The sequence below is a fragment of the Rousettus aegyptiacus genome, unplaced genomic scaffold (genome assembly GCF_014176215.1).
Source record: "Rousettus aegyptiacus isolate mRouAeg1 unplaced genomic scaffold, mRouAeg1.p scaffold_m13_p_13, whole genome shotgun sequence".
In the NCBI taxonomy this organism is placed as follows: domain Eukaryota; kingdom Metazoa; phylum Chordata; class Mammalia; order Chiroptera; family Pteropodidae; genus Rousettus; species Rousettus aegyptiacus.
Window position 1 is genome coordinate 1,159,050 of NW_023416288.1, and position 21,179 is coordinate 1,180,228.

At 33.6% G+C, this 21,179-nt stretch overlaps 1 protein-coding gene across 4 annotated transcripts in view; it reads left to right on the forward strand.

Moving 5' to 3' along the window:
- Nucleotides 1–21,179, forward strand: part of COG5 (component of oligomeric golgi complex 5) — a 275,480-nt gene that overhangs the window by 227,426 nt on the left and 26,875 nt on the right. For all 4 annotated transcript variants that reach the window (XM_036230277.1, XM_016145849.2, XM_016145848.2 and 1 more), the window contains exons 15-17: nt 10,788–10,898; nt 12,443–12,505; nt 20,414–20,517. In XM_036230277.1, coding sequence (XP_036086170.1) covers nt 10,788–10,898; nt 12,443–12,505; nt 20,414–20,517 — 278 coding nt within the window. The remainder of the gene's footprint in view (nt 1–10,787; nt 10,899–12,442; nt 12,506–20,413; nt 20,518–21,179) is intronic.

Below are 21,179 nucleotides of genomic sequence, written 5' to 3' on the forward strand. Positions count from 1 at the left end.
CAGATTTGTGTGAAGGTTTAGTCTAATGTCAACATCAAATCTGTTCTATATTGAATGTACCTGTTCTTATTTTTAGATAAATAGATATGTAGTAATACATTTTTTTTAAATCAAGTAGTCAAACATTCTACAAATTCAGCAGTCTGAAATATAAATAAGAACCAGGAAGGAAATAAAAACATTCTCTGAACTGCTAGAATTAATGTCACAATGATCATGCACTAAAGTATACATTTAATTCGTACGAAAGTCCTCCAGCTTTCCTGTGGTTAGTTCTCTAGATTTCCGCTTTAAAGCAAGTTAGATCAAGATGAGAGACAATAAGAGATCAAAAGGAGAAAACGGGTACTTTAAGAATAAGAGAAGGCTTGTAAAATCACCAAAATTTAAAGAAAAACAAAAAAGAAACACAAAGTTTCAAAAAAATATAGTAACCTAAAGCTGTTTCAGGAGTGAAGGGCAAGCAGCCAGATATACCCTACTGAGCTCTGATAGTCACTTTGAAAACAAAAATATGTAATAACATGAAAACACTGGTCATTATAACACTAGGTCATTAAAACACTGGTCATTGTAACTGGTTAATTTAAGAACAATTTGCTTCTTAAGGTACAGGTTCTGCGAACCTTCTTTATGAAACCAGAGAAGTGTGACATGCACTATGGAAAGATTTTCTTGCAAATATTTTCTGATAGTTTTAGCACCTAAGACAATTAGTTTCATTGTTAGGGAAGTTTAATTAAGTTGACATGCCAGGGAAATGAAGGCTTAGTATGTAAACCTATGTATTTGTTCTTTGTATTTGCAGAAACATGCTCTGCATCTGGATTCTAAAAAGTATAATTTCTAACGTATTGCAGACTATGTTTAGTATTAGGAATGTTTGACTATTTGTAAGTGTATATTTGTGTGTATATATAACTTTATGTTTTTATAGGATAATTGGCATGTTTTAATAAGCTTAAATTATATTTAATCATAATTCTTGTATTCCTTAACTTGAACAGTCTGAGCTATGATGAAAACATTTGATAAGTAAATATAAATATAAATTGGTTACTTTTATCTGTATCACAGATTAGTAGATAAAAAAAAAAGAGATTATCTTTCTTAAAACCTTCTTTTGGGCAAGTAAACAGTAACCAAAGTTTGTTTTCTCATATTATCTTACATCTTTCAGGAATGGAGATTGTACATCTTTCATTTTTATAATGGGTGAAATTATCTTGTATAACAATTTCTAGCGTAATCTACAAGTGAACCTTTTAGATACTTATGGAATTCCACAGTGCCCTTTACTAGTATTTTAGTAACTTTCCTCATTATATAATACTTCATACTATTTTAACATTTTCGCTCTTTTTCCAGTCTTTTTGTGAGAGCAAAGTGCTTCACAGACAAATCTGCTTTATTTACAGTTAACACTGTAATGTAATTGGTTCCCATTGTATGTTTCTTCCATTATGTAAATTGTCTAATATGCCTAACTGTTCTCCTATTCTCTTATTAGACATGTAGGGATTTCCAGTTTCTTTGTTTTTTAAATAATATTTTTCTTGTGCATATAACTTTATTATTTTTACAGTCCTAATATTGGTATGTATAAGGATATAGCAGTTTTAAAACTCTTGGAATATATTGCTCATTAGCATCTCTTGACCTAGAAAACATTTAGATGAACCATAGAATACACTTAGAATCATTGGACCATATGTCCAGAAAAACTGATATGATATAGATCAGAGGTTGTAAATAGATGTTATACTGTGCCAGGCCTAAGAGATTTGTAGTCACTGCCTGAAGCACTGTGTTGTGAGACCGTAACAGGACCACAGTTGATTACTGATGTCTTCTATATGTGTGGGAGGGGGAAGTGACAGTTTGAAACAATTTGCCTTTTACGCTTTTTATTAAAATAATAACAATAGTAATACTTAACTTTTTATGTGTATTTTTTCTTTGCTCTCAGGCCCAAAATTGGATAGAAAACATGTATAGCTATAACTAAAGGGTCATCAAAACTTATTTCAAAGTTTTGTTAAAAATTGTCATTTAAATATAAAAATGTTTTGACTTATTTTGAAAGAAGCATTGTAGATTAGTGTGTATTTCACAGTATTCTGCTCAAAAGCTTTGAAATTCTAGTACATATTTTTTTCCAGCTTTACTGAAATATAATAGACAGTTCCTTCTATTTATGTTGTACAATTCAGTGAGTTTTTTTTCAATTACAGTTGGCATAAATAATATACCAGTTTCAGTTGTATAGCCTAATGATCAGAGATCCACATAATTCGCAAAGTGATCACCCCACTAAATCTAGAGCCATCCTCCACCTTACATGTTACAACGTTATTAACCATCTTCCCCATGCTACACTGTACATCTCCATGCCTGTTTTGCAGATACTCATTTGTACCTCTTAATCCCTTTGCCTTTTATTCCCACCTCCAACCTCCCTCCCATCTAGTAACCCTCAAAATATTCTCCGTATCTATGAGTTTATTTTCTCTTTTGTTATTGTTGTTGTTGTTTTATTTTATTCTTTAGATTTCACATGTGCGTGAAATCATACATTATTTGTCTTTCACTTTCCGACCCATTTCATTCAGTGCAATACTCTCTAGGTCCATCAAGGCAATATCTTTTTCCATCCCCTTCCTTTTAGTCTGTGTATGTCTTTTAATCTAAAGTGAGTCTCTTATAGACAACATATGTAGGGGTCTTGTTTTTTTATCCATTCAGCTACTCTATCTTTTAGTTAGAGCACTTAATTTTTTTCCATTTGAGGTACTTGTCGATAGGAATGTAGTTGTTACCATTCTTTATTCCTGTTTTTGATATATGTTTTTTCTTCTTAAAGAAGTCCCTCCAACGTTTCCTGTAATATTGACTTGGTGTCGATAAATTCTTTTAGCTTATTTTTGTCTGGGAAGCTCTTTATCTGTCCTTCAACTCTGAATGACAGCTTTACTGGACAAAGGATTCTTGATTTAGATCCTGGGTTTTCATCACTTTGAATATGTTATGCCAAGCTCCTCTGTCTTGAATAGTTTCTTTCGAGAAATCAGCTGCCAGTCTTATGGGTGCTCTCTGATAGGTAATTAACTGATTTTTTCTTGCTGCTTTTAAGATTCTCTCTTTGTCCTAACCTTTGGCATTTTAATTATGATGTGTCATGGTGTGGGCCTCTTTGGGTTCATCTTTTTTGGGACTCTCTGAGCTTCCTGGAGTTGTATGTCTATTTCCTTCACCAGGTTGGAGAAGTTTTCCATCATTATTTCTTCAAATAGCTCTTCAACTTCTTGTTTTCCTTCAGGTACCCCTATGACAGATATTTTTACCTTTAATAGTGTTCCATAGGCTCCTTAAATTATTATTATAGTCTTGGCTTCTTTCGTCTTGCCATTCTGATTGAGTGGCCTTGGCTTCCTCATCCTCTGTGTAGGACATCTGATCTTCTTTTTTATTTATCCACTCTGTTTTTTCCATTTAGTATACTTCTCATCTTGGATAATGTGTTCTTCATTTTTGACTGGTTTTCTTTTATAATTTCCATTTCCCTTTTTATGTTTTTTATCTCTTTGTTGAAGTTCTCACTGAATTCATCTACACTTCTCCTAAGTTCATCGAGCATCTTTATAAGCAGTGTTTTGAACTCTGCATCTGTTAGATTGCTTGATTCCATTTTTTCTGGATCTCTGTTCTGTTCTCTCATATGGTTTCTGCTTCTTTGTCTTCCCATTTGGCTGCCTTTTTGTGTCTGTTTCTATGTATTAAGCAAAGCTCCCGAGTCTTCTGGTCTTATTAGTGTGGAGTTGTATAGTAGGTGTCCAATGGCACAATCCTGACAGGGGTTCAGCTACAGGCCATGTTTAGCCCTAGCCTGTGCCTCTCCTGTTAAAATTCAGTAAACAATCCACAGATGCTGTGCTTATAGTTCCTCAAGAGGCCATGCCAGAAACCGTGGTCAGCTGCCACCAGTGTGAGTCTAGGTGCTGCTCAGCAAGGGGCACCTGACTCACCTAGGATACACCTGGATGTGGCTTTGGTGAGGCCATGAGTTAGGGGAGGAAGAGTTTCAGGGAATCCTCTGGGCAGAGCGACCTCTGGTCTCCAGTTTGATGACATCTCAGCAATGGTGGTGCTGCATCTGCACATGGGGAAGGGTGAGGGCTCAACAGAGGAACAATGGATACCTCTAGCACTTCTGTACAGACTGTCTCACCTTGGCCCTTACTCCGACAACTCATTGTCCCTCTGTAAGTCCCCGCCTGGTGGTCCCTGTGCAACTGAATCGGCACTGGTGCTCAGAGCAAGCAGATCCATCAACACAAAAGTACGCTCACAGACATGGCCCCTTTAAGAGACATCTGCAGCTGCCAGCTGCCTCTGCCACAGCCTCTGTCCCACTCAGCTGCTTAGGACTGGGCAGCCTTGCGTCCTTATCTCATCCTGCCTTCTGCTGGTGCAGGGTGATTTCTTATTTCTCTCCTAGTTGTATGGCTTGTTCATCTAATTCGCAGGCTCTTTGCTGCTTTCTCCTTGTTTCTGTCACAACTTTGATTTGGTCGTAAGAGAGATGCGCAGAACCTGTATCATCTACACCATTTTTTTCTCTCCTCTAGTACATTCTTTTTCCTCATTTGTTTTATGTATACTTGCAAAGAAGTATTTAAAAGAATTATGAATAAATCCACATAATAAGGAGTTATTCTGTAGTCTTGACATTTCCTTAGCAGTAATGGAAATTATAGATTAATAGAGCATTAGTGGTATTTCCATAATATTTGGAAAGTAACTTAACCTTCGGTAATTCAGAAGTAATCCATAATGCATTTTCTTGTTCATTTGAGACATTTTTCTGAGTCACCAACTTTATAATTCCCCAAAAGCAGTTTTCAGTAGATTTTCTGAATAAAATTTAAAGCTGTCTTCTAACTCAATCTGTTGAATTGTCATTTTTATTTTTTACTTCCAGCCCTTAGCTGTGGCATTAGGGAGGTCTCGGGTCGTTTGCTCTGCAAATTAAGAATTATGAAAACAATCCTCATGTTAACTACATAGTTTATCATTGTTCCAGGGATTTAGTCTCAGTTGTTTCTCATGAATCAAATTGACACAATGTTCCTAGTGAGCAAATGTACAGAATTAGAATTTCTGAAAAATATTTTTTTGGGTTAAATGTAGAAAAGGAATAATATATCTTGTCATTCACACTTGGGAACCATTTAAATTATTATTAATGATTAGTTTAGCCTTTTATTTCTCTCTGTGTGTCTGCGTGTGTGATTTTTAAAACCGTAATGCAACTCTTTCAGTTTCTCATATCTTTCCAGACTGTATTACACAGTGTAACATGATTCTTCAATATGTTCATTTCTCATTGTTGAGATTCTGTGTTGAATCTCATATTACTCTGATCTTTCTAGTCTCCTGGTTCCTAATTCTTTACTGCCAAAACTATGTTTTTGCATCTCATACAATTTTATTAATCTCAAGTAAAGTGGATTTTAAACACAACAGTGAAATACCATTAGTCTGGCTCTTTAGTCATTCAACAGATACCTAATGAGCATCTTCTTTAACATGCCTTGCTGAATACGTTTGTGAATTAGAGAAGTCAATTTGAAGTCAAAATGTACATAATCAAATGAAGGAAATAGCTTGAAACAATCAAAGTTAAAATGGCTCAAGATGGATGGAAGATTCTGAAATAGAGAGTGCCTACTCTGCATAAAATGCTTTGTTACCACAAGTCAAAATGAGTCAAAATTCAGTGTGTAACTCCAGGCAGCTTAATTGGCTTTGGTTCTGATTCGTCAATCTTAATCTATGCCTTTGGTCCCTAGCCAGTACTGAGATAGGTGAGAGCTCAGAGGAGTGGGTTATAGGAGAAAAGACCAAGCAAAGAATAAGTTAGGTTAAACTGAGTATAAAACATAGAAACGTCTAGAGGTAAAATCAGTGATAACTTACACTGCTAAGGCATTCTACATTTTACAAAGCATACTTTTTTATCAGTGGTATTGGTTCCATGTTACAGATGAAGAAATTGAAGCTTCAGATTACTCAGCTAAAAAGTGGCAGAGACAAGTCTAGCTAGATTCCTAAACCTAGTGTTTATTTTATTTCAGATATTCTGGGAACAACAGGAGGATGGATAAAACAAACTCTGATAAATATATACAATGAATTTATTACCACTCAGCAATAAAAAGGCATGAGTGAAAACCAAAAGCATTATGCTGAGTATGAGAAGCTTTACATGTTACATACACAAAGAAAAAACTTTATATATAAAGATACAGAATAGGGAAAACTAATCGGTGGGGTGAAGTCAGTGGTAACAAGTATACTGATGTCTATCTACACGTTATTTTGAGATGCATCAAAAATATAAAATGGATGGGGGGTGGATAGCATATGCAAATACTATAATAAAGTCTCTAGGTGGTCAGTATATGAGTGTTCACTGTATAAGTCATTCAAATGTTTATAATAAAATGTTAGAAAAAATAAATTATGCATTACTTTTAGAGTTTTTGAGAACTGTATGAACGAAAGTAAAAAAAATCAGGAAGAATAACACAGTGGCATCAGGGACTGGTAAAAGACTGAATGATCTGTGAAACGTTGTCTTTGGAACTTGTTAAAAATTGTTCCGAATTGTCTATAAATATAGATCTGCTTAGCACCAAGACTAATCAAATCAGAACAGTGGAGGTTGGCAGAGAAGTGCAATGAAGGAGCCTTCTGGGATGATGTGGTTGGTCACACTAGTAAAACCACTTACCAAATCTCATTGAGTCATACACTTAATTTCTATACTTCTTTATACCTAAATTTTACCTTAAAAGGAAAAAATAAATATAGATTCTAGTTAATTATATGTATGCTTAAGTGTTGAGGAGGTGACATACAGTCTGCAAATTATTTTGAAATAAATCAAAAAAATAGAGTGAGTCGAAGGATGTATAAATGTGGCGTAAACAAATTGTAGAATGTTAGTTGTGAAATGTAGGTTATCAGCATATGGTATTCACTTACAATTCTTTTAACCTGAAGGAGAAGAGGACAAGAAACTAAGAGTCAGGGTTCTGGAAGGATTATCTGTATAAATACTGAATTACTCAAGAGTTATCACAGGAGTAAGTAGCAATGAGTACATGTAGTGCTCAGATCTTGGTCTCTAATACCACTTCCACTAAAAGAAACCAGAACTCCTTGGAGACAAGGTAGATTCCGGGTAAAAGTATTATATCAGTGTAAATTTATGAAGTTGATAACTAAAGTTTTGTAATAGCTTATCTCTATTTTAAGGACATAAACACTGAAATATTTAGGGGTAAAGAGAAATAATGTACATATTATTCAGAAAAAATTTATGCATATAAATGTGTGAGATCGGGGAGGGGAGAGAGGGAAAGAGAATACAAACAATAAGGCAAATGGGATAAAATAGGTAATAGGTAAATCTTGGTAAAGTGCATATTGGTGTTCCTTGCACTTTTTATTTTAGTAATATTTTGTAAGTTTAAAATTATTTCCCCCAGAAAGATTATGACAGGAGTAGTGTTGCAGAGAGACAGAGGGCAATCCACTTAGCTAAGATGTTGGACCAATTATGTTCTGTTCTGTAAGACCAAAGTAAGCAGCAGATTGTCTTAAGCTTTCAATCCTGTCTTTGGTATAGCAACATTTAATTTTTAGTTCTTTCATGTTATGAATATTTTGTTTCTATAATATTTTTTTCACATAACTTTGTAGGTCTGTTTAACTTAGCCATCTTATCTCCCCGCCCCCCCCCCCCTTAATTTTCACCTCGCCTCTCCCTGACTTCCACCCCTGACCTATGGATGTTGCTGTTTCCCCTTAAAAACTGGATCTCTGAAGGCGGGGCATTCCCTCCCACACAAACCGGGGGCGTGCTCACGGTGCCTGGCGCACCCAGGGTATGGTTCCTGGCTCCACCTGGGGCACGAACCCAGGACCTTCTGCATGTAAAGCAGACAAGCTAACCACTACAGTATGGAGGCAGCCCCCTTAGCCATCTTATCATAATCTTAGTTTTCACAAGGGTTTCAGGGCATCCATCAGTAACCTGGAAGTCTGGAGATATTTCTTTCTATACTTTTTAAAGAAAGCTTTATTAAAATATAATTCACCCATTTAAAATGTACAATTCAGTAGTTTTTAGCATATTCACATTCAAACTTTTAACATTTCATCGCCAACAAGAAGCCTCCTACCTTTAGCCGTCATTCCCCATTAATCCCTCTTCCACCCACCCCAATCACTAATCTAGTTTTTGTCTCTTTGAATTTACTTGTTCTGGGTTTCCTGTAAATGTAATCATTTAATATGTGGCCATTTGTGACTGGCTTCTTTTACTTAGGATGTTTCCAAGGTTTATCCATATTAGCATGTATCAAAATTTCATTTTTTTTTATTGAGTAATGTTCCATTGTGTGGATGTATTACATTTTATTTATCCATTCATTCGTCGGTTGACATGGGTGGTTTTTTTTTTTTTTCATTCACTTTTTTGGCTATTATGCTATGGAATAATGCTGCTGTTTTGTGTGTATAACTAGGAATTGAATTGCTGGGTCTCTCTGAGTTTATCTTTGAGGAATGGCCAGATTGTTTTCTAAAGTAGCTACTCCATTTTACATTCCCACCAACGACGTATGAAGGTTCCAGTTTCTTCACCTCCTGCCAACATTTTTTATAATCTGTCTTTTTGATTATAGCATCCCAAAGATTATGATATGGGCTGCCTTTCTATACTTCTCAAACTTAAAAATATCATCAGCCCTTGGTAATAAAATGATCTCCACCCTTTCTAGCAGTGTGCCTATCTCTTCATTAAATACAGAATACATAAAATAAATGGAAATAAGATAACATAAGAAAAATTATTTCCCTTTCTCATTTCTTTGGTAGTTCTTCAAAATTGTTTGGAGAGAATCTCAAGAGAAGTAAAAGGTCAGATTTTTAAAATTTGTACAAGAACTTAAAACTTTTAAATGCCCATTATGGAAGGCTATATATTTAACATTGACCCCCTTAGTCTGCCATAACCATTGATACCACTGACCATTACCACGTTAATCTCTAAGGCGGCTTATTCAGAAGCCTTTCCCTACCTTAATCATAGCACAGAGCCCATCATTTGCTCTCTCAAAAGAGCTCCGAGCTTCTATTAGTATTAGTTTACCATATTATAAGTTAATTTGGATTTTGTGAGCTCTTCTGATAGTCTAACCAGTAATATTTAACATAGTTTCTATAAGAAAACTATGGCTTCTTTCAGACCACCAGCTTGCAAATAATCAGAACACAACTGGATTACAAGTTGATGACTATGTCCATGAGAAAAGGTAAAATAAATTGGAGTTATTTAATCTGATGTCAAAAAATCTTATGTTTACTTAATAGACATCATCATGAGTTGTAGCTTCAACAAAGAATTATTCCCTTTAAGTCAATTCTTAATGTTTATTATTATTATTTTTATTACTATTATTATTTATGCCTACAGCATCTGGTCTTCCTAGATAGTTTCCCATTTAAGTACTAACCAGGCCCGATCCTGCTTAGCTTCTGAGATCAGACATTGGGCTTGTTCAGGGTGGCATGGCCGTAGAACATGGCCCATGGGTCCACTGGGGTGTGAACCCAGGACCTTCTGTATGTAAAGCAGACATGTTAACTGCTATACTATGGAACCCTGTCCAATTCTTAATGTTTTAAAATTGTATTTTATTACCACAAATAGGAATTGATAAAGTGGGATTGAGTGTCATTTTGAAAATATATGTGTGTGTGTGTTTATAAAAGGAAAGTAGAAAGAAAAATAGTATTTCTTTATCTCACATTTTATTTGGCTCACTATAACAAAGGTAAGAGTTCTTAGGAGCTCTCTTAAAATTTTCATACATTTGAGATCCATATCTACCTTCACAGAGTTACTTGTATCATGTTTTATTTGTCTGATTAGGTTTAATTTACCTTTAAATAATAATTGTTATAGAGGACTAGATTAAAATCTGATCAGTATGAGAATGGTTTATATGTGGGGTTTTTTTTCTTTTAATTGAGCTACAGTAGTTTTAGATGATAATACTTAGTAAAACATTTCATGACCTCCTCCCTAAAACTCATGTGTGTAGAAGTAAATTAAAGGCCAGGAGTAGGAAGTTTTTAATATCACTTCTGCTGGTCATCCATGTATAGTATAATATTAGGCAACTTTAAACATTTTTTTTAATCTATAAAAAATGAAAGTAGTACACTCTTTTTACCACTCATTTCATTGGAATATTGTGATGGCTGGCAGATGTACATAGGATGTAGGTTTATTTTTATTTCTTCTTCCCTCCCTCCCTCTCTTCCTTCCTTCCTTCCGTTTCTTTATTCATTCTTTTTTTTTCTTTTTTCTTTTTCTTTTTTTTTTGATGACTGTTGCCAGTAAGTATTCCCTAGGAGTACTACGCTTATGTATCAAAATAACAATACATACTGGGCTTTTGGGTCACATCTGCCTCAGGGGTCTATCAGCTATGATGTATTGATGGTAGAGGATGTTCCTCCTGTGTGAGACTAATTATAATTAGGCCTTGACATCCATGGTGTTATCACTACAGAGGTTCTTGCTGTGCCTGAAGTCCAAAGCTTGAATTGAATAGTTCCAATTAATATTCTCTTTGTCAGGGGGCACCAATCGCCCCCCCCCCCCCACATCCCAGTTAAATATGAAATTTTATGTTGAATTCTTACAGCTGTCCACACAAGGAGATGCAAGTCAGGTGATTGGACCTCTTACGGAAGGGCAGAGAAGAAATGTGGCAGTAGTGAATTCACTGTTTAAGTTGCACCAGTCAGTAACAAAGGTAAACTTTCTCTTTAATAAATTTTTCTGATTTAATTTAAAGTTCATATTTCTTTTTTGCCTCAAATTTAGACAACTTAGAAATTATTATTTAATTTTTTGCAAAAGAATACAATTACAACGTGATGATTATAAAATAAGCTGCCGAATTCGTTCCTTTGACACAGTTTTTGACCCTGACCTTTATTATCCGTGTGACTTTTTGTTATACATTTGGTTTAAAATACATGAACTGTGGAATCTCAAGTTTGGTTGATATAATCAAATTTATTGAACAAATAATTTATAGGTTAATTGTCTCTTTTTCATACCTCTTATAAAGCATAATATGATATCATATGGGTGATGGTAAATTATAGCAATGCTAATGAGTGACTAAAACTCTTAAGCCCTCGAATATATCAAAAAGGTTCTATTTTTACACAAAAGGCGGAGGGAGAGAAGCTGCATTAAAATTGAATTTTTATGATATAATCACTGATAATTACTTGCAAGTAGAAAATATATATCCTTTTTGCTATTCTAAAAAATAACTGAATTATATCTTGTTTGCTTTCATATATTATGTCAAAGATGAACTCCATTCGTAATTACCAGGAAAGCAATTTCACTCCATCTTTGACTTTTGAGTAGCTTATGCTACTCTCTATAAATCATTTTCAAAATGTTTAGTAGATAGGGAGATAAATGCTTAGAAGCCTGAAGGAAGCTAAAGGTTAGGTGATGTTCTTAAAAACTCGATCTCTAATATAAGCTTTAATGTGCTAAATTGTATTTTAGAATAATTACATGACTGTTACTTAAAATTTTTAACAAGTCCTTTCATCAATTAAGGGTTTTTAAAAATGTGCATTTCACACACTAAACAGAATATATTTTAAAGGGGTTTTTAACAGGTAAATCTCAGAAAAGTAAATAACAAACAAAAGTAAATAAAAAGAATAAGTGATATATTTTCTGTTTTCTTTAATTATTACTCCAAAGCAAAGAAAGGTTATACTTATTTAGCCTGAGTTAAATTCCTTTATTGATAGTTTCAGAATTTTCATAATGTTTGTATTGGTTTTAAAAAGGGAAATCTTTGACATTTGTATTTTTAAACTGTTGAAAATTACAGTCAACATAGAAAAGTGGATTTTTTAAAAAGAAGTATATAAATTTGAGCTTTAGATCAACTTTTTCAAGTTAAAACTTTATCATGAAAACCTATATAAAGTGAACAAAACAAAGATAGCTCTTAGAATTGTTTGTATTTTAATTATTTGATGTATATATTTGCTTTATACAGAAAAGTATTTTTCAACCTATCTTAATTAATAAATACCAATGAGTTTTTAAAACATTTATGAGACATGCTAAAGTAATGATACTCTTTTATATGTGGCTTGTGGAAACAACTTTATCATGTTACTATCAAAATGAGTATTTATAAAAATAAATGGGTTGGAATTACATAATAAATGCAAGAATGCATCCTCTTTGTAAAAATGGAAAACAGATAAATAAGCTAAGCAAAACTGTAACTAGATCAAAATCTTGTTTTAGGTGGTTTCCAGTCAGAGCTCATTCCCACCAACAGCTGAGCAAACTATAATTTCAGCCCTACAGGTAAAAGAATTTAATTTAACCTTTGACTGTATAAATCAAAGCGGGTTTTAGAATTATTTGTTTGGATGAGTGGGAGATGTCACATTTTAAAAATAATTCAGAATCTTCTACATATACCAAAAGTAGCATGTTGATAATTATCCTAAAGAAAAAGGATATATGAATGTTTTTATTTTCCAGAATTTAAAATAGACCCTGTTGATATTTACATATTATGTTTTATGTATGATCATTGTTATCATAAGAAGAGAAGCAAGAATCTTCTTACAAGTATCAAGTATTCACTCTATTTTAGGGCAGTACAGCCAAGTAATATGCTAGGAAGGTTGTGGTTCTCCACCAGGTTAATTGTTGTCCCCTTTGGACATTTAACAACATCTGGAGACATTGATCGTAAGGGGTGCATCTGGTGCCAGGGATGCTGTTAAACATCCTGTAATGCATAGAACAGCTCCCCACAAAAAAGAATTATTGGGCCCAAAATGTCAATAATGCTAAGGCTTAGAAACTCTAATGTGTATCTGTAAGGTGTGAAACCAGGGTAAATTCCCCTTTTAAACACACTAACATAAATATACCCCTTTTCTAATACTAAGGATGTTTAATGAAAAATAATACTAGTATGAGATTAAGAGTCATATATAGTTGACAGTAGATAACTCTTTTAAAAACAAGCAACTCATTCATATAATACTAATAGATAACCTTTAGTACCTGCTATTTGCTACTCACATGCAATATATTGAAATATTACAGCAACTTTATATGTTATTATCTTCATTTTATGTCTTAGAAATAATAAATCGCTCAAAGTCATATAGCTGATAAACCCAGACATTGCTGACTCAGAAGAGTTGTGTCTACTCTACTTTGCTACCATCATTCATTAATTCATTTACTAAGTATTTACTTAGTGCTTACTAAATAAGTAAGTTAAGTCCATATGGCACAGACTCTGGACTCAAACTACCTGTATTTGAATTCCATCTCAGCTATTTAACTGGCTTATGATGAAATATTACTAATGCTGTCATAATAAAATAATTGTTTTTAGTAAGAGTTGTCCAATTTATTGTTGATCATAAAAATACTATAAAATTGGACCAGTATGACAAACCCAAAGTTTCAATATTCTTACCTCTAAGCAGGAATACACGTAGTTTTCTTTCTGTAGTTCAACACTTTTTCCTTCTAGCAGTAGCCATGAAACATTTTTTATCACTAGCCAAGATAAGAAATACATTTTACTTTGTCATCCCATACATGATACATTAGCCATTTGCAAATATATACATAAATATATATAGAGAGAGAATATGTGTTTATACAAAGGTTTCATAAAACAATATATTTCCTTATCTTTTGTGATGCAATCTATTTTCTATACTCATATATTACTTTTTTAAAATTATGATTGTAATCCACTAAATTAATTTTTTGACCCCTAACCATCATACCTCATAGTCTGAGAAAGTCTATAGGTTAAGACAGTGTGCCTATACTTTGTTGATGATAAAAATCTCTTGCACAAGTTAAAAATAGAAATTTCTTGGAGACTCTCTGCGTAAGAGAAGACTAGCAGTCAGCACAAGGCCATCCTGAAGTGGCCTTGCCAATTAGAGACTTAATTGCTTATGTTAACATAACTCAGTGAAACAGTTTGACCTTGCTTTTCAGTTAAATCTTATAAAAATCATTATGACATATTAAGTAAAAAACAAAACCCTCTGACTTAAAGACAAAAAGGAACCTTGAATTTTATAGAATTGTAGGAAATTTATTATATCACTTTGAATTAGGAATAGAATATTATGATGCATAAATGACTATAGCCCAAGAACCAAAAATCTGTATGCCTTTGTTATTTGAAAGAGAAGATACTAAACATACATTTTTTGCTTATTAAAATATAGGTAAAGACACATTATAGTAATTCTTTTCTACCTTGTTTAAATTTTAGCCAAAATTACATGTTATTTTAGGCTTGAGGTTCATCATCTCATGGTGTAGGCATTATCTAATAAATTATCGATGGCATAATTAATATTAATGAATACATTTCAGATCATTTTATTATAACCACCCTGGGTATACGTACCATTTAAACACCTTGGCCTAGTAATTCTGATCCATTTATTACTGAGACTATCTTGTGCAAATAGCAATTGTATTGCTAAGTTTATGTGACAATTCTTCATTCCTAACTGTGAAGGTTCAATGTTCTATAAAAGGGAATGTTTTCAGATTGCTGAGGCTTCAATATTTTTGTAATCTTAACTATTTTAGGTAAATCTTTTTAAAATGTATGACACATTTCCCTGCTTTGTAAAGAGCTTATGAAATATAAACTAGTCTCCTTTCTCAGTTTCCTCTGATAGTTGTTAATTGTCTACCCGTCCTTTAAATGAAGGCATTCCCCAAGATGCTGTCTTCGGTTTCTGTTTTATATTTTTCCTAACTGGAAAATCTCACCTAGCTATAAAATTTTCTGTGTAAACCATTTTATCATACGCAAATAGAGACAGTGTTATTCCTTTCTGACTTTTATGCTTTTTTTTCCATGGCTAGGACCTCTAGTACAGTGTTGCACAGGACTGATAAGAGTGGACCTCGTTTACATAGTAGAAAGAGCCCAGTATTTTGCTATTTTAAATATGGTGTTAGCTATAAGTCTTTCTTAGATGGTCTTTATGAGATTAAACAAGTTCTCTTCTATTCCTAGTTTACTGAGACTATTATTATTATTATTACAAATGGTGTTATTTCATCAAATGGCTTTTTCCATATATATTGACATGATCATATTGTTTTACTCCTTTTGTTAAAATACTTTACAGGAATTTTTTTCAAATGTTAAATTGACCTTGTTATGGTATAATTCCATTTTTTATGTATTCCTGGATTTGATTTACTTAACTTTTGTTAATCATATTTATTTCTATCTGTAACCATAGAGGATATTGGTATATAGTTTTATTTTCTTGTAATTTTTTTGTCTAGTTTTTATATCAAGTTAATACTGGCCTCACTAATTAGGTTTGGAAATGTTTCCTCTGTGTCAGTTTTCTGAAGGAATTTGTAGAATTTGTGTTGTTTTTTCTTTCCTTAAATGCTTAGTAGAATGCACCAGCGAAGCCGTCTGGGCCTACAGTTTTCTTTGTAGAAAGTTTATAACTACAGATTTAATTTGGTTAATAGATAAAGGGCTATTCAGGTTATCTGTCTCTTAAGTAAGTTTTGATACTTTATGATTTTCTAGGTATTTTTCTAGTCATCTAAGTTATCTATTCAGAGTAATGCTATATATGATTTTCTCTTATTGTCCTTTTAGTTTTTTTAGGACTTATAGTGATAACCTCTTTTTCATTTTTTATATTGATGATTTGTCTTTTTTTTTCTTGATCAATTTAGCTAGGGGTTTATCAATTTTGTTGATCTTTTAAAAGAATCAACTTTTGGCTTTATTAGTTTTTTTCTTGTATTATCTTTCTATTTCATTGATTTCTGCTTTTGTCTTTTTTATTTCCTTCTACTTACTTTGGATTTTTTTGCCTTTAAAATTTTTTCGAGACCTTATACCATTGATTTTTAGACCATTTTTCTCCCAAAATACACATTTAAAGTTGTAAATTTGCCCCTAAGCACTTCAATTTTGATGTGTTGTGCTTTTTATAATCTTCATTCAGCTTGCAATATTTCTGATTCTCTGTAACTTTTTCTTTGAGTCATGAATTATTTAGAAGTATTTTTTTTTTAACTTTCAGTTATTTATGGTTTTCCTAGATATCTTGTTATTGATTTCTAATTTAATTGTAACTTAATTAAACATACTTTGTGTGATTTTAGTTTTTTTAAATTTATTAAGTCTTGTTTTATGTCCTAGCATGTGGTCTGTCTTGATGAATGAACCATGTGTGCTTGACGAAAATCCATGATTTGCACTTGAGTATAGTGTTCTGTAAATATCAATTAAGTTAAGGTAGTGATAAAGTGTTCAAATCTCACTGATATTTTATGTAGTTCTATCAATTGTTGAAAGACAGGAGTTACAATTTTATACTATGATTGTGGACTAATTTATTTCTTCTTTAATTATGTGATTCTTGACTCCCCAGTTTTTGAAGCTGTGTTGCTAGTTCCGTTGAAGCTGTTATATATGTATTTATCATTGCTGTGCCTTCCTGATGAATTGACCCTTTTATCATTGTGAAATATCTCTCTTTAGCTTTTGTTGATAGTTATTTTAATGCATTCTATTATATTTGGTGTTTATTTAACTATTCCAGCCTTTTTATGCTTAGTGTTTACATGATGTATCTTTTGTCCCTTTACTTTCAACTACTCTGTGCCTTTATTTTTAAAGTGCATCTCTTGTAAACAGTATATAGTTAGGTATTACCATTTTGTCTGTTCTGAAAATCTCTGCCTTCTAATTGGATTATTTAATACATTCACATAATAGAATGATTAATAAGGTTTTATTTAGGCAAATAGTTTCGTTTTTTGTTTATCCCTTCTGTTCCCCCCCCCCCCTTTCCCGCTCCTTTTCTGCTGCCTTTTGGATTATTTGAAAACATTTTTGAATTTAATTTTTATTTATTAGATTTTTATCTATACCTCTGCACGATTTTTTTTTTTAGTGGTTCCTCTGTGGATTACCATATTACATTCCATAGTATTAGAATTAATATTGTATCATATTCTGTAAAATATAGAAACCTTGCATTTATAGAAGTGCATTTATTTCTACATGTAGTATAATTTTATTTTTTTAGTTTAAAACTTTCATTTGCTTCTTTTTCACATTTTGAATCACTCTACTGAGATCTTCTATTCTTTTATTTATTGTGAGTATTTTTTCTTTACCCTACTGAAGTTCCTGCCTGCTCACTGTAGAACCTGAGTCATCTCAGGGTTGACCGCTTTCCCTTGAGAACTGATAACATTTTCTAGCTTTTGTTATAGTAGTAATTTTTAATATATCCTTGATATTGTGAATGTTATACTATGTAGACTCGGTATTTTTTAATATTGCTCCTAGGGGTGTTGATGATGTTTCCTTAGCAAGTAACTAGCTTAATTAGACTCAGTTTGTATGCTGATATATATGCAGTTGGCCATTCCATTCAGCTCTTTAAACCTTAGTTGCAAACCACTTTTAGCTAGCTCAGCACATGCATGGTTGTTGGCTGAAGACTAGTGCTGAGTTTAAATAGAGAATTAGGCATTCTTCTTCTCTGGCTTTCTCTTTTTTGAGATTCCCCTCTTACTCTACAGCAGCCCTAGTTGAACCAGGGCTCCTTCCTCTGTTCCTTTGGCGTGGAAGACTGCAAGTTTTGTTTTATTTTGTTTTTCTCTCAGTTTTAGCCACCCAGCCTTGTCACTAGCATGACTGTAAGTCACTCTTAGAGCATAGTGTCCTCTCTCTCTCTCTCTCTCTCTCTGTCTCTCTCTCTCTCTGTCTCTCTCTCTCTCTCCCCCCCCCACCCCCCTTTCTCTCTCTCATTCACACACACACATACACACACACACAAACTCAGTCTTCTGGTTGCTTGCTCTAGACTCCCACACTCCTCTAAAACTACCTGCTTTTTTTTCCCCATCTCCAGAACCCTCCAGTAGATTTTTGTTTTGTTTTCGCTATCTTTTTTCATAATTATTCATAGGAGAATGTGTAGTTAGACCCTCAGTCCTTCATACCAGAGTAGAAAACCAACCCTTCCTTCTTGAAGTTGCCTTGTCTGTTTATTTCCACCATACCTAAGGTCTCTTTCTACTCTATGCCCAGTGACAAAGTATAACCAAAAGCTCACTGGAGTCGACGCAGCTGGAAAACCCCAGCTCGTCCACTTGCTCAGTTATGGCTTTGGACAATCTCCTTAACTTGACTTTAGTTTCTCCAACTACAAGTTAAAAATCTCAGTAATTCTTAGGGGAAGGAATAATTGAGTTTTAAGCGGAATTATTATATGTGAAGCACATAGCACAGTATCCAGCACATAATGTATACTAAATAGAAACTTTTATCTCTCTTAATCATTCAAAAGCTCTTCTGCATGACCTTAAAATGGCATTTGGCTTTACTCTACAGACCATCCTCTTAGATCTTATTGACTCTTTTGGCCTCATCTCTCCTCTTGAAAGCCAAAGACTATCAAATTTAGTCAAAATGTGTCAGAAACTACAATTGTAAGATCAGCACCTACTGGATAACCTATGTGGATTTCCCAAAGGGCCTTCAAACTCATATTAAAAACTGAACTCATCATTTTCTCCCTCCATCACCAAATTAACCTGCTGCTTCTGCATTTCCATATTCATCAGTAATACCACCAAACCATTAAGAGAAAAGTCTAAGTGTACCTTTAAATCTTTCCACTTCATATTCCTTAAATCTAATTACCAAGTCCAGCTGTTCTCCTTTCAAATTGTTTTCATCCTGTCTCCTCATTTTTTTCTGCTGCCTCTGATTTGGTTCAGGTGCTCAACAGTTTTGCATCTATACTACTAGCATGTCTTCCTACTCTTAGTCTAATTTATCCAGTCTACTATGTAACATGATTTTTCCCAAATCTTCAACCACATTTTTTCATTACTTAAAACCCATAATTGGTTTCCTAGTCCCTTAGCAGCATACACAGAGTACATCAGCTGCCTGGCTTTCTTCCACATAGGCAGGCACCTCACACTATCTGTATTGAATGCTTTGCAGTTCCCGAAATGCATCAGTTTTCCTAAGCTCCATTGCCTTTAACATAAGCCCTTCTAGCCTTACAACTCTTAAAGTGGTTCTTACCTATTTATCCTTTGAAATTCAGTTTAATCAACACCTTTTGTTTTTCAGATCCTCTCAGTATAAGTTGGATGTCTCTCTCCTGATCCCATAGCACTCTTGTAGAGTAGAACAATGATATCACTATAGCTCATTATCTGTTGTTAATGGATTGCCAACTTCCCAAGGGCTAGAGATAGCATCTAGAAATTTAATAAGTAAGGGTCCTGTTTAAACTTTTCTCTTTGGTTGAAATCATTTGTATGAACCAGAGTCATCCATCTTCATTCTATGTAATCATCATTGAAACATATATAATATACTTATATTTTAGATTTTGAGTATTTACTGAGGTCTAGTTAGTATTTTCACACTAAAAACTCATAACTAAGGCCTAGGGTCTTACATAACTTAACCAAAGATTATACCTCACTATAGAACAGTTTCTCAATCTTAGCACTATTAACATTTTAGTTCTTTGTTGTCGGGGACCATCCTATGTACTGTAGGATATTTAGCAGCATCTGTATCCTCTACGCACTAGACGCTAGTAGCAAATGCCTTACCCGCCCCAGTTGTGACAATTAGAAATGTCTCCAAACATTTCCAGATGTTTTCTGGGGAGCAGAATTGCCCCTGGTTGAGAATCACTGCTGTAAAATTCTAAATAGAAACCTAATTCATAAAATGTCTCACTGTTCTGCCCCATAAGAATTACCAGTATGTTTATTATATTCTCTGGTTACAAGCATGTGATGTTCCAGTTTTGAAGAATTACTTTTGGTCTTGACTCACACTTTTCAGAAACTTAAAGAAATGTGTTCATTTGATCTTTACTTCCTAAGTTGCACTTTTCCTCCTCTTTTTCCAGGGGCTCACTGGACCATTAAACTTTTGAAAATATGAGAGAAATGGAGGAGCTGAGATTTTTCAGTGCCATGTTCTTCATATTTTAAGCTTCAAAAATCATTGCTGACAGAAGTTAGGGAGAAGAGACTTCTGTTGAATTGTTATAGTTAAATTGTATATAGTCTGAATTTGATATAGTATGAAAACTTTTAGTCATAATGCTTCTCACATGTCAGTTTTTTGGTATAGTCTTCTTTAATTTTGCATCTTCTTCCTTTTCTTTTCAGATGATCCATGTTCTTATGGGAAACGCTGTGCAACCATTACTGACTTCAGTGGGAGATGCTATAGAGGCCATAATAATCACCATGCATCAAGAAGATTTTTCTGGGTAATAACTTTAAACCAAAATTTTCACTAACTTTTATTGCATTTGTTTTTCTTTCCCTCTTTTACTCTTACTCCATAAGTCTCCTGTCATTTAGGGCTTGTTCTTATTGTGACAGGATTGGCCTCCAACCTGATCCTACTTTATCCATTGTGAGCTCCATTAGTAGATTAAAATTTTTCAGTTCTTGTTTTCATCATTTCTCTTCTGTCATTGAAAAATAGAATCATTAACATCTGTAGGACTTGGGCTGGTACTTCAAGACTTCCCAGTCTTACCTTTTTCTTTGTATCTCATAAGTACCCTGTATTTGAGCTCTGGCATAAGCATGGTATTCCTTGTATGAAATGTCCTACCTCTGCTTCTGTGCAAGTTTGAATCCTGCTCTGGCTTTGAGGGCAAGCTCCTGCCCAGCCCCCTCCAAGAGTGATTTTCCTTTTTCAGACTTTTGTAGCAATCTAATCTGGTCATATTACACCTAGCCATAAGCATTTTAATATTATTCCATAGCTATTTCATATATGTACTGCTTATCCATATCATATGTATCTTGAGAATAAGATTCATAGTTCCTAACCCACTGTTTACTGAAATCTTTTTAGTTAAAGTTTTATTTTTCTATTGCAGTTGACATATAATATTATATTAGTTTCAGGTATGCAACA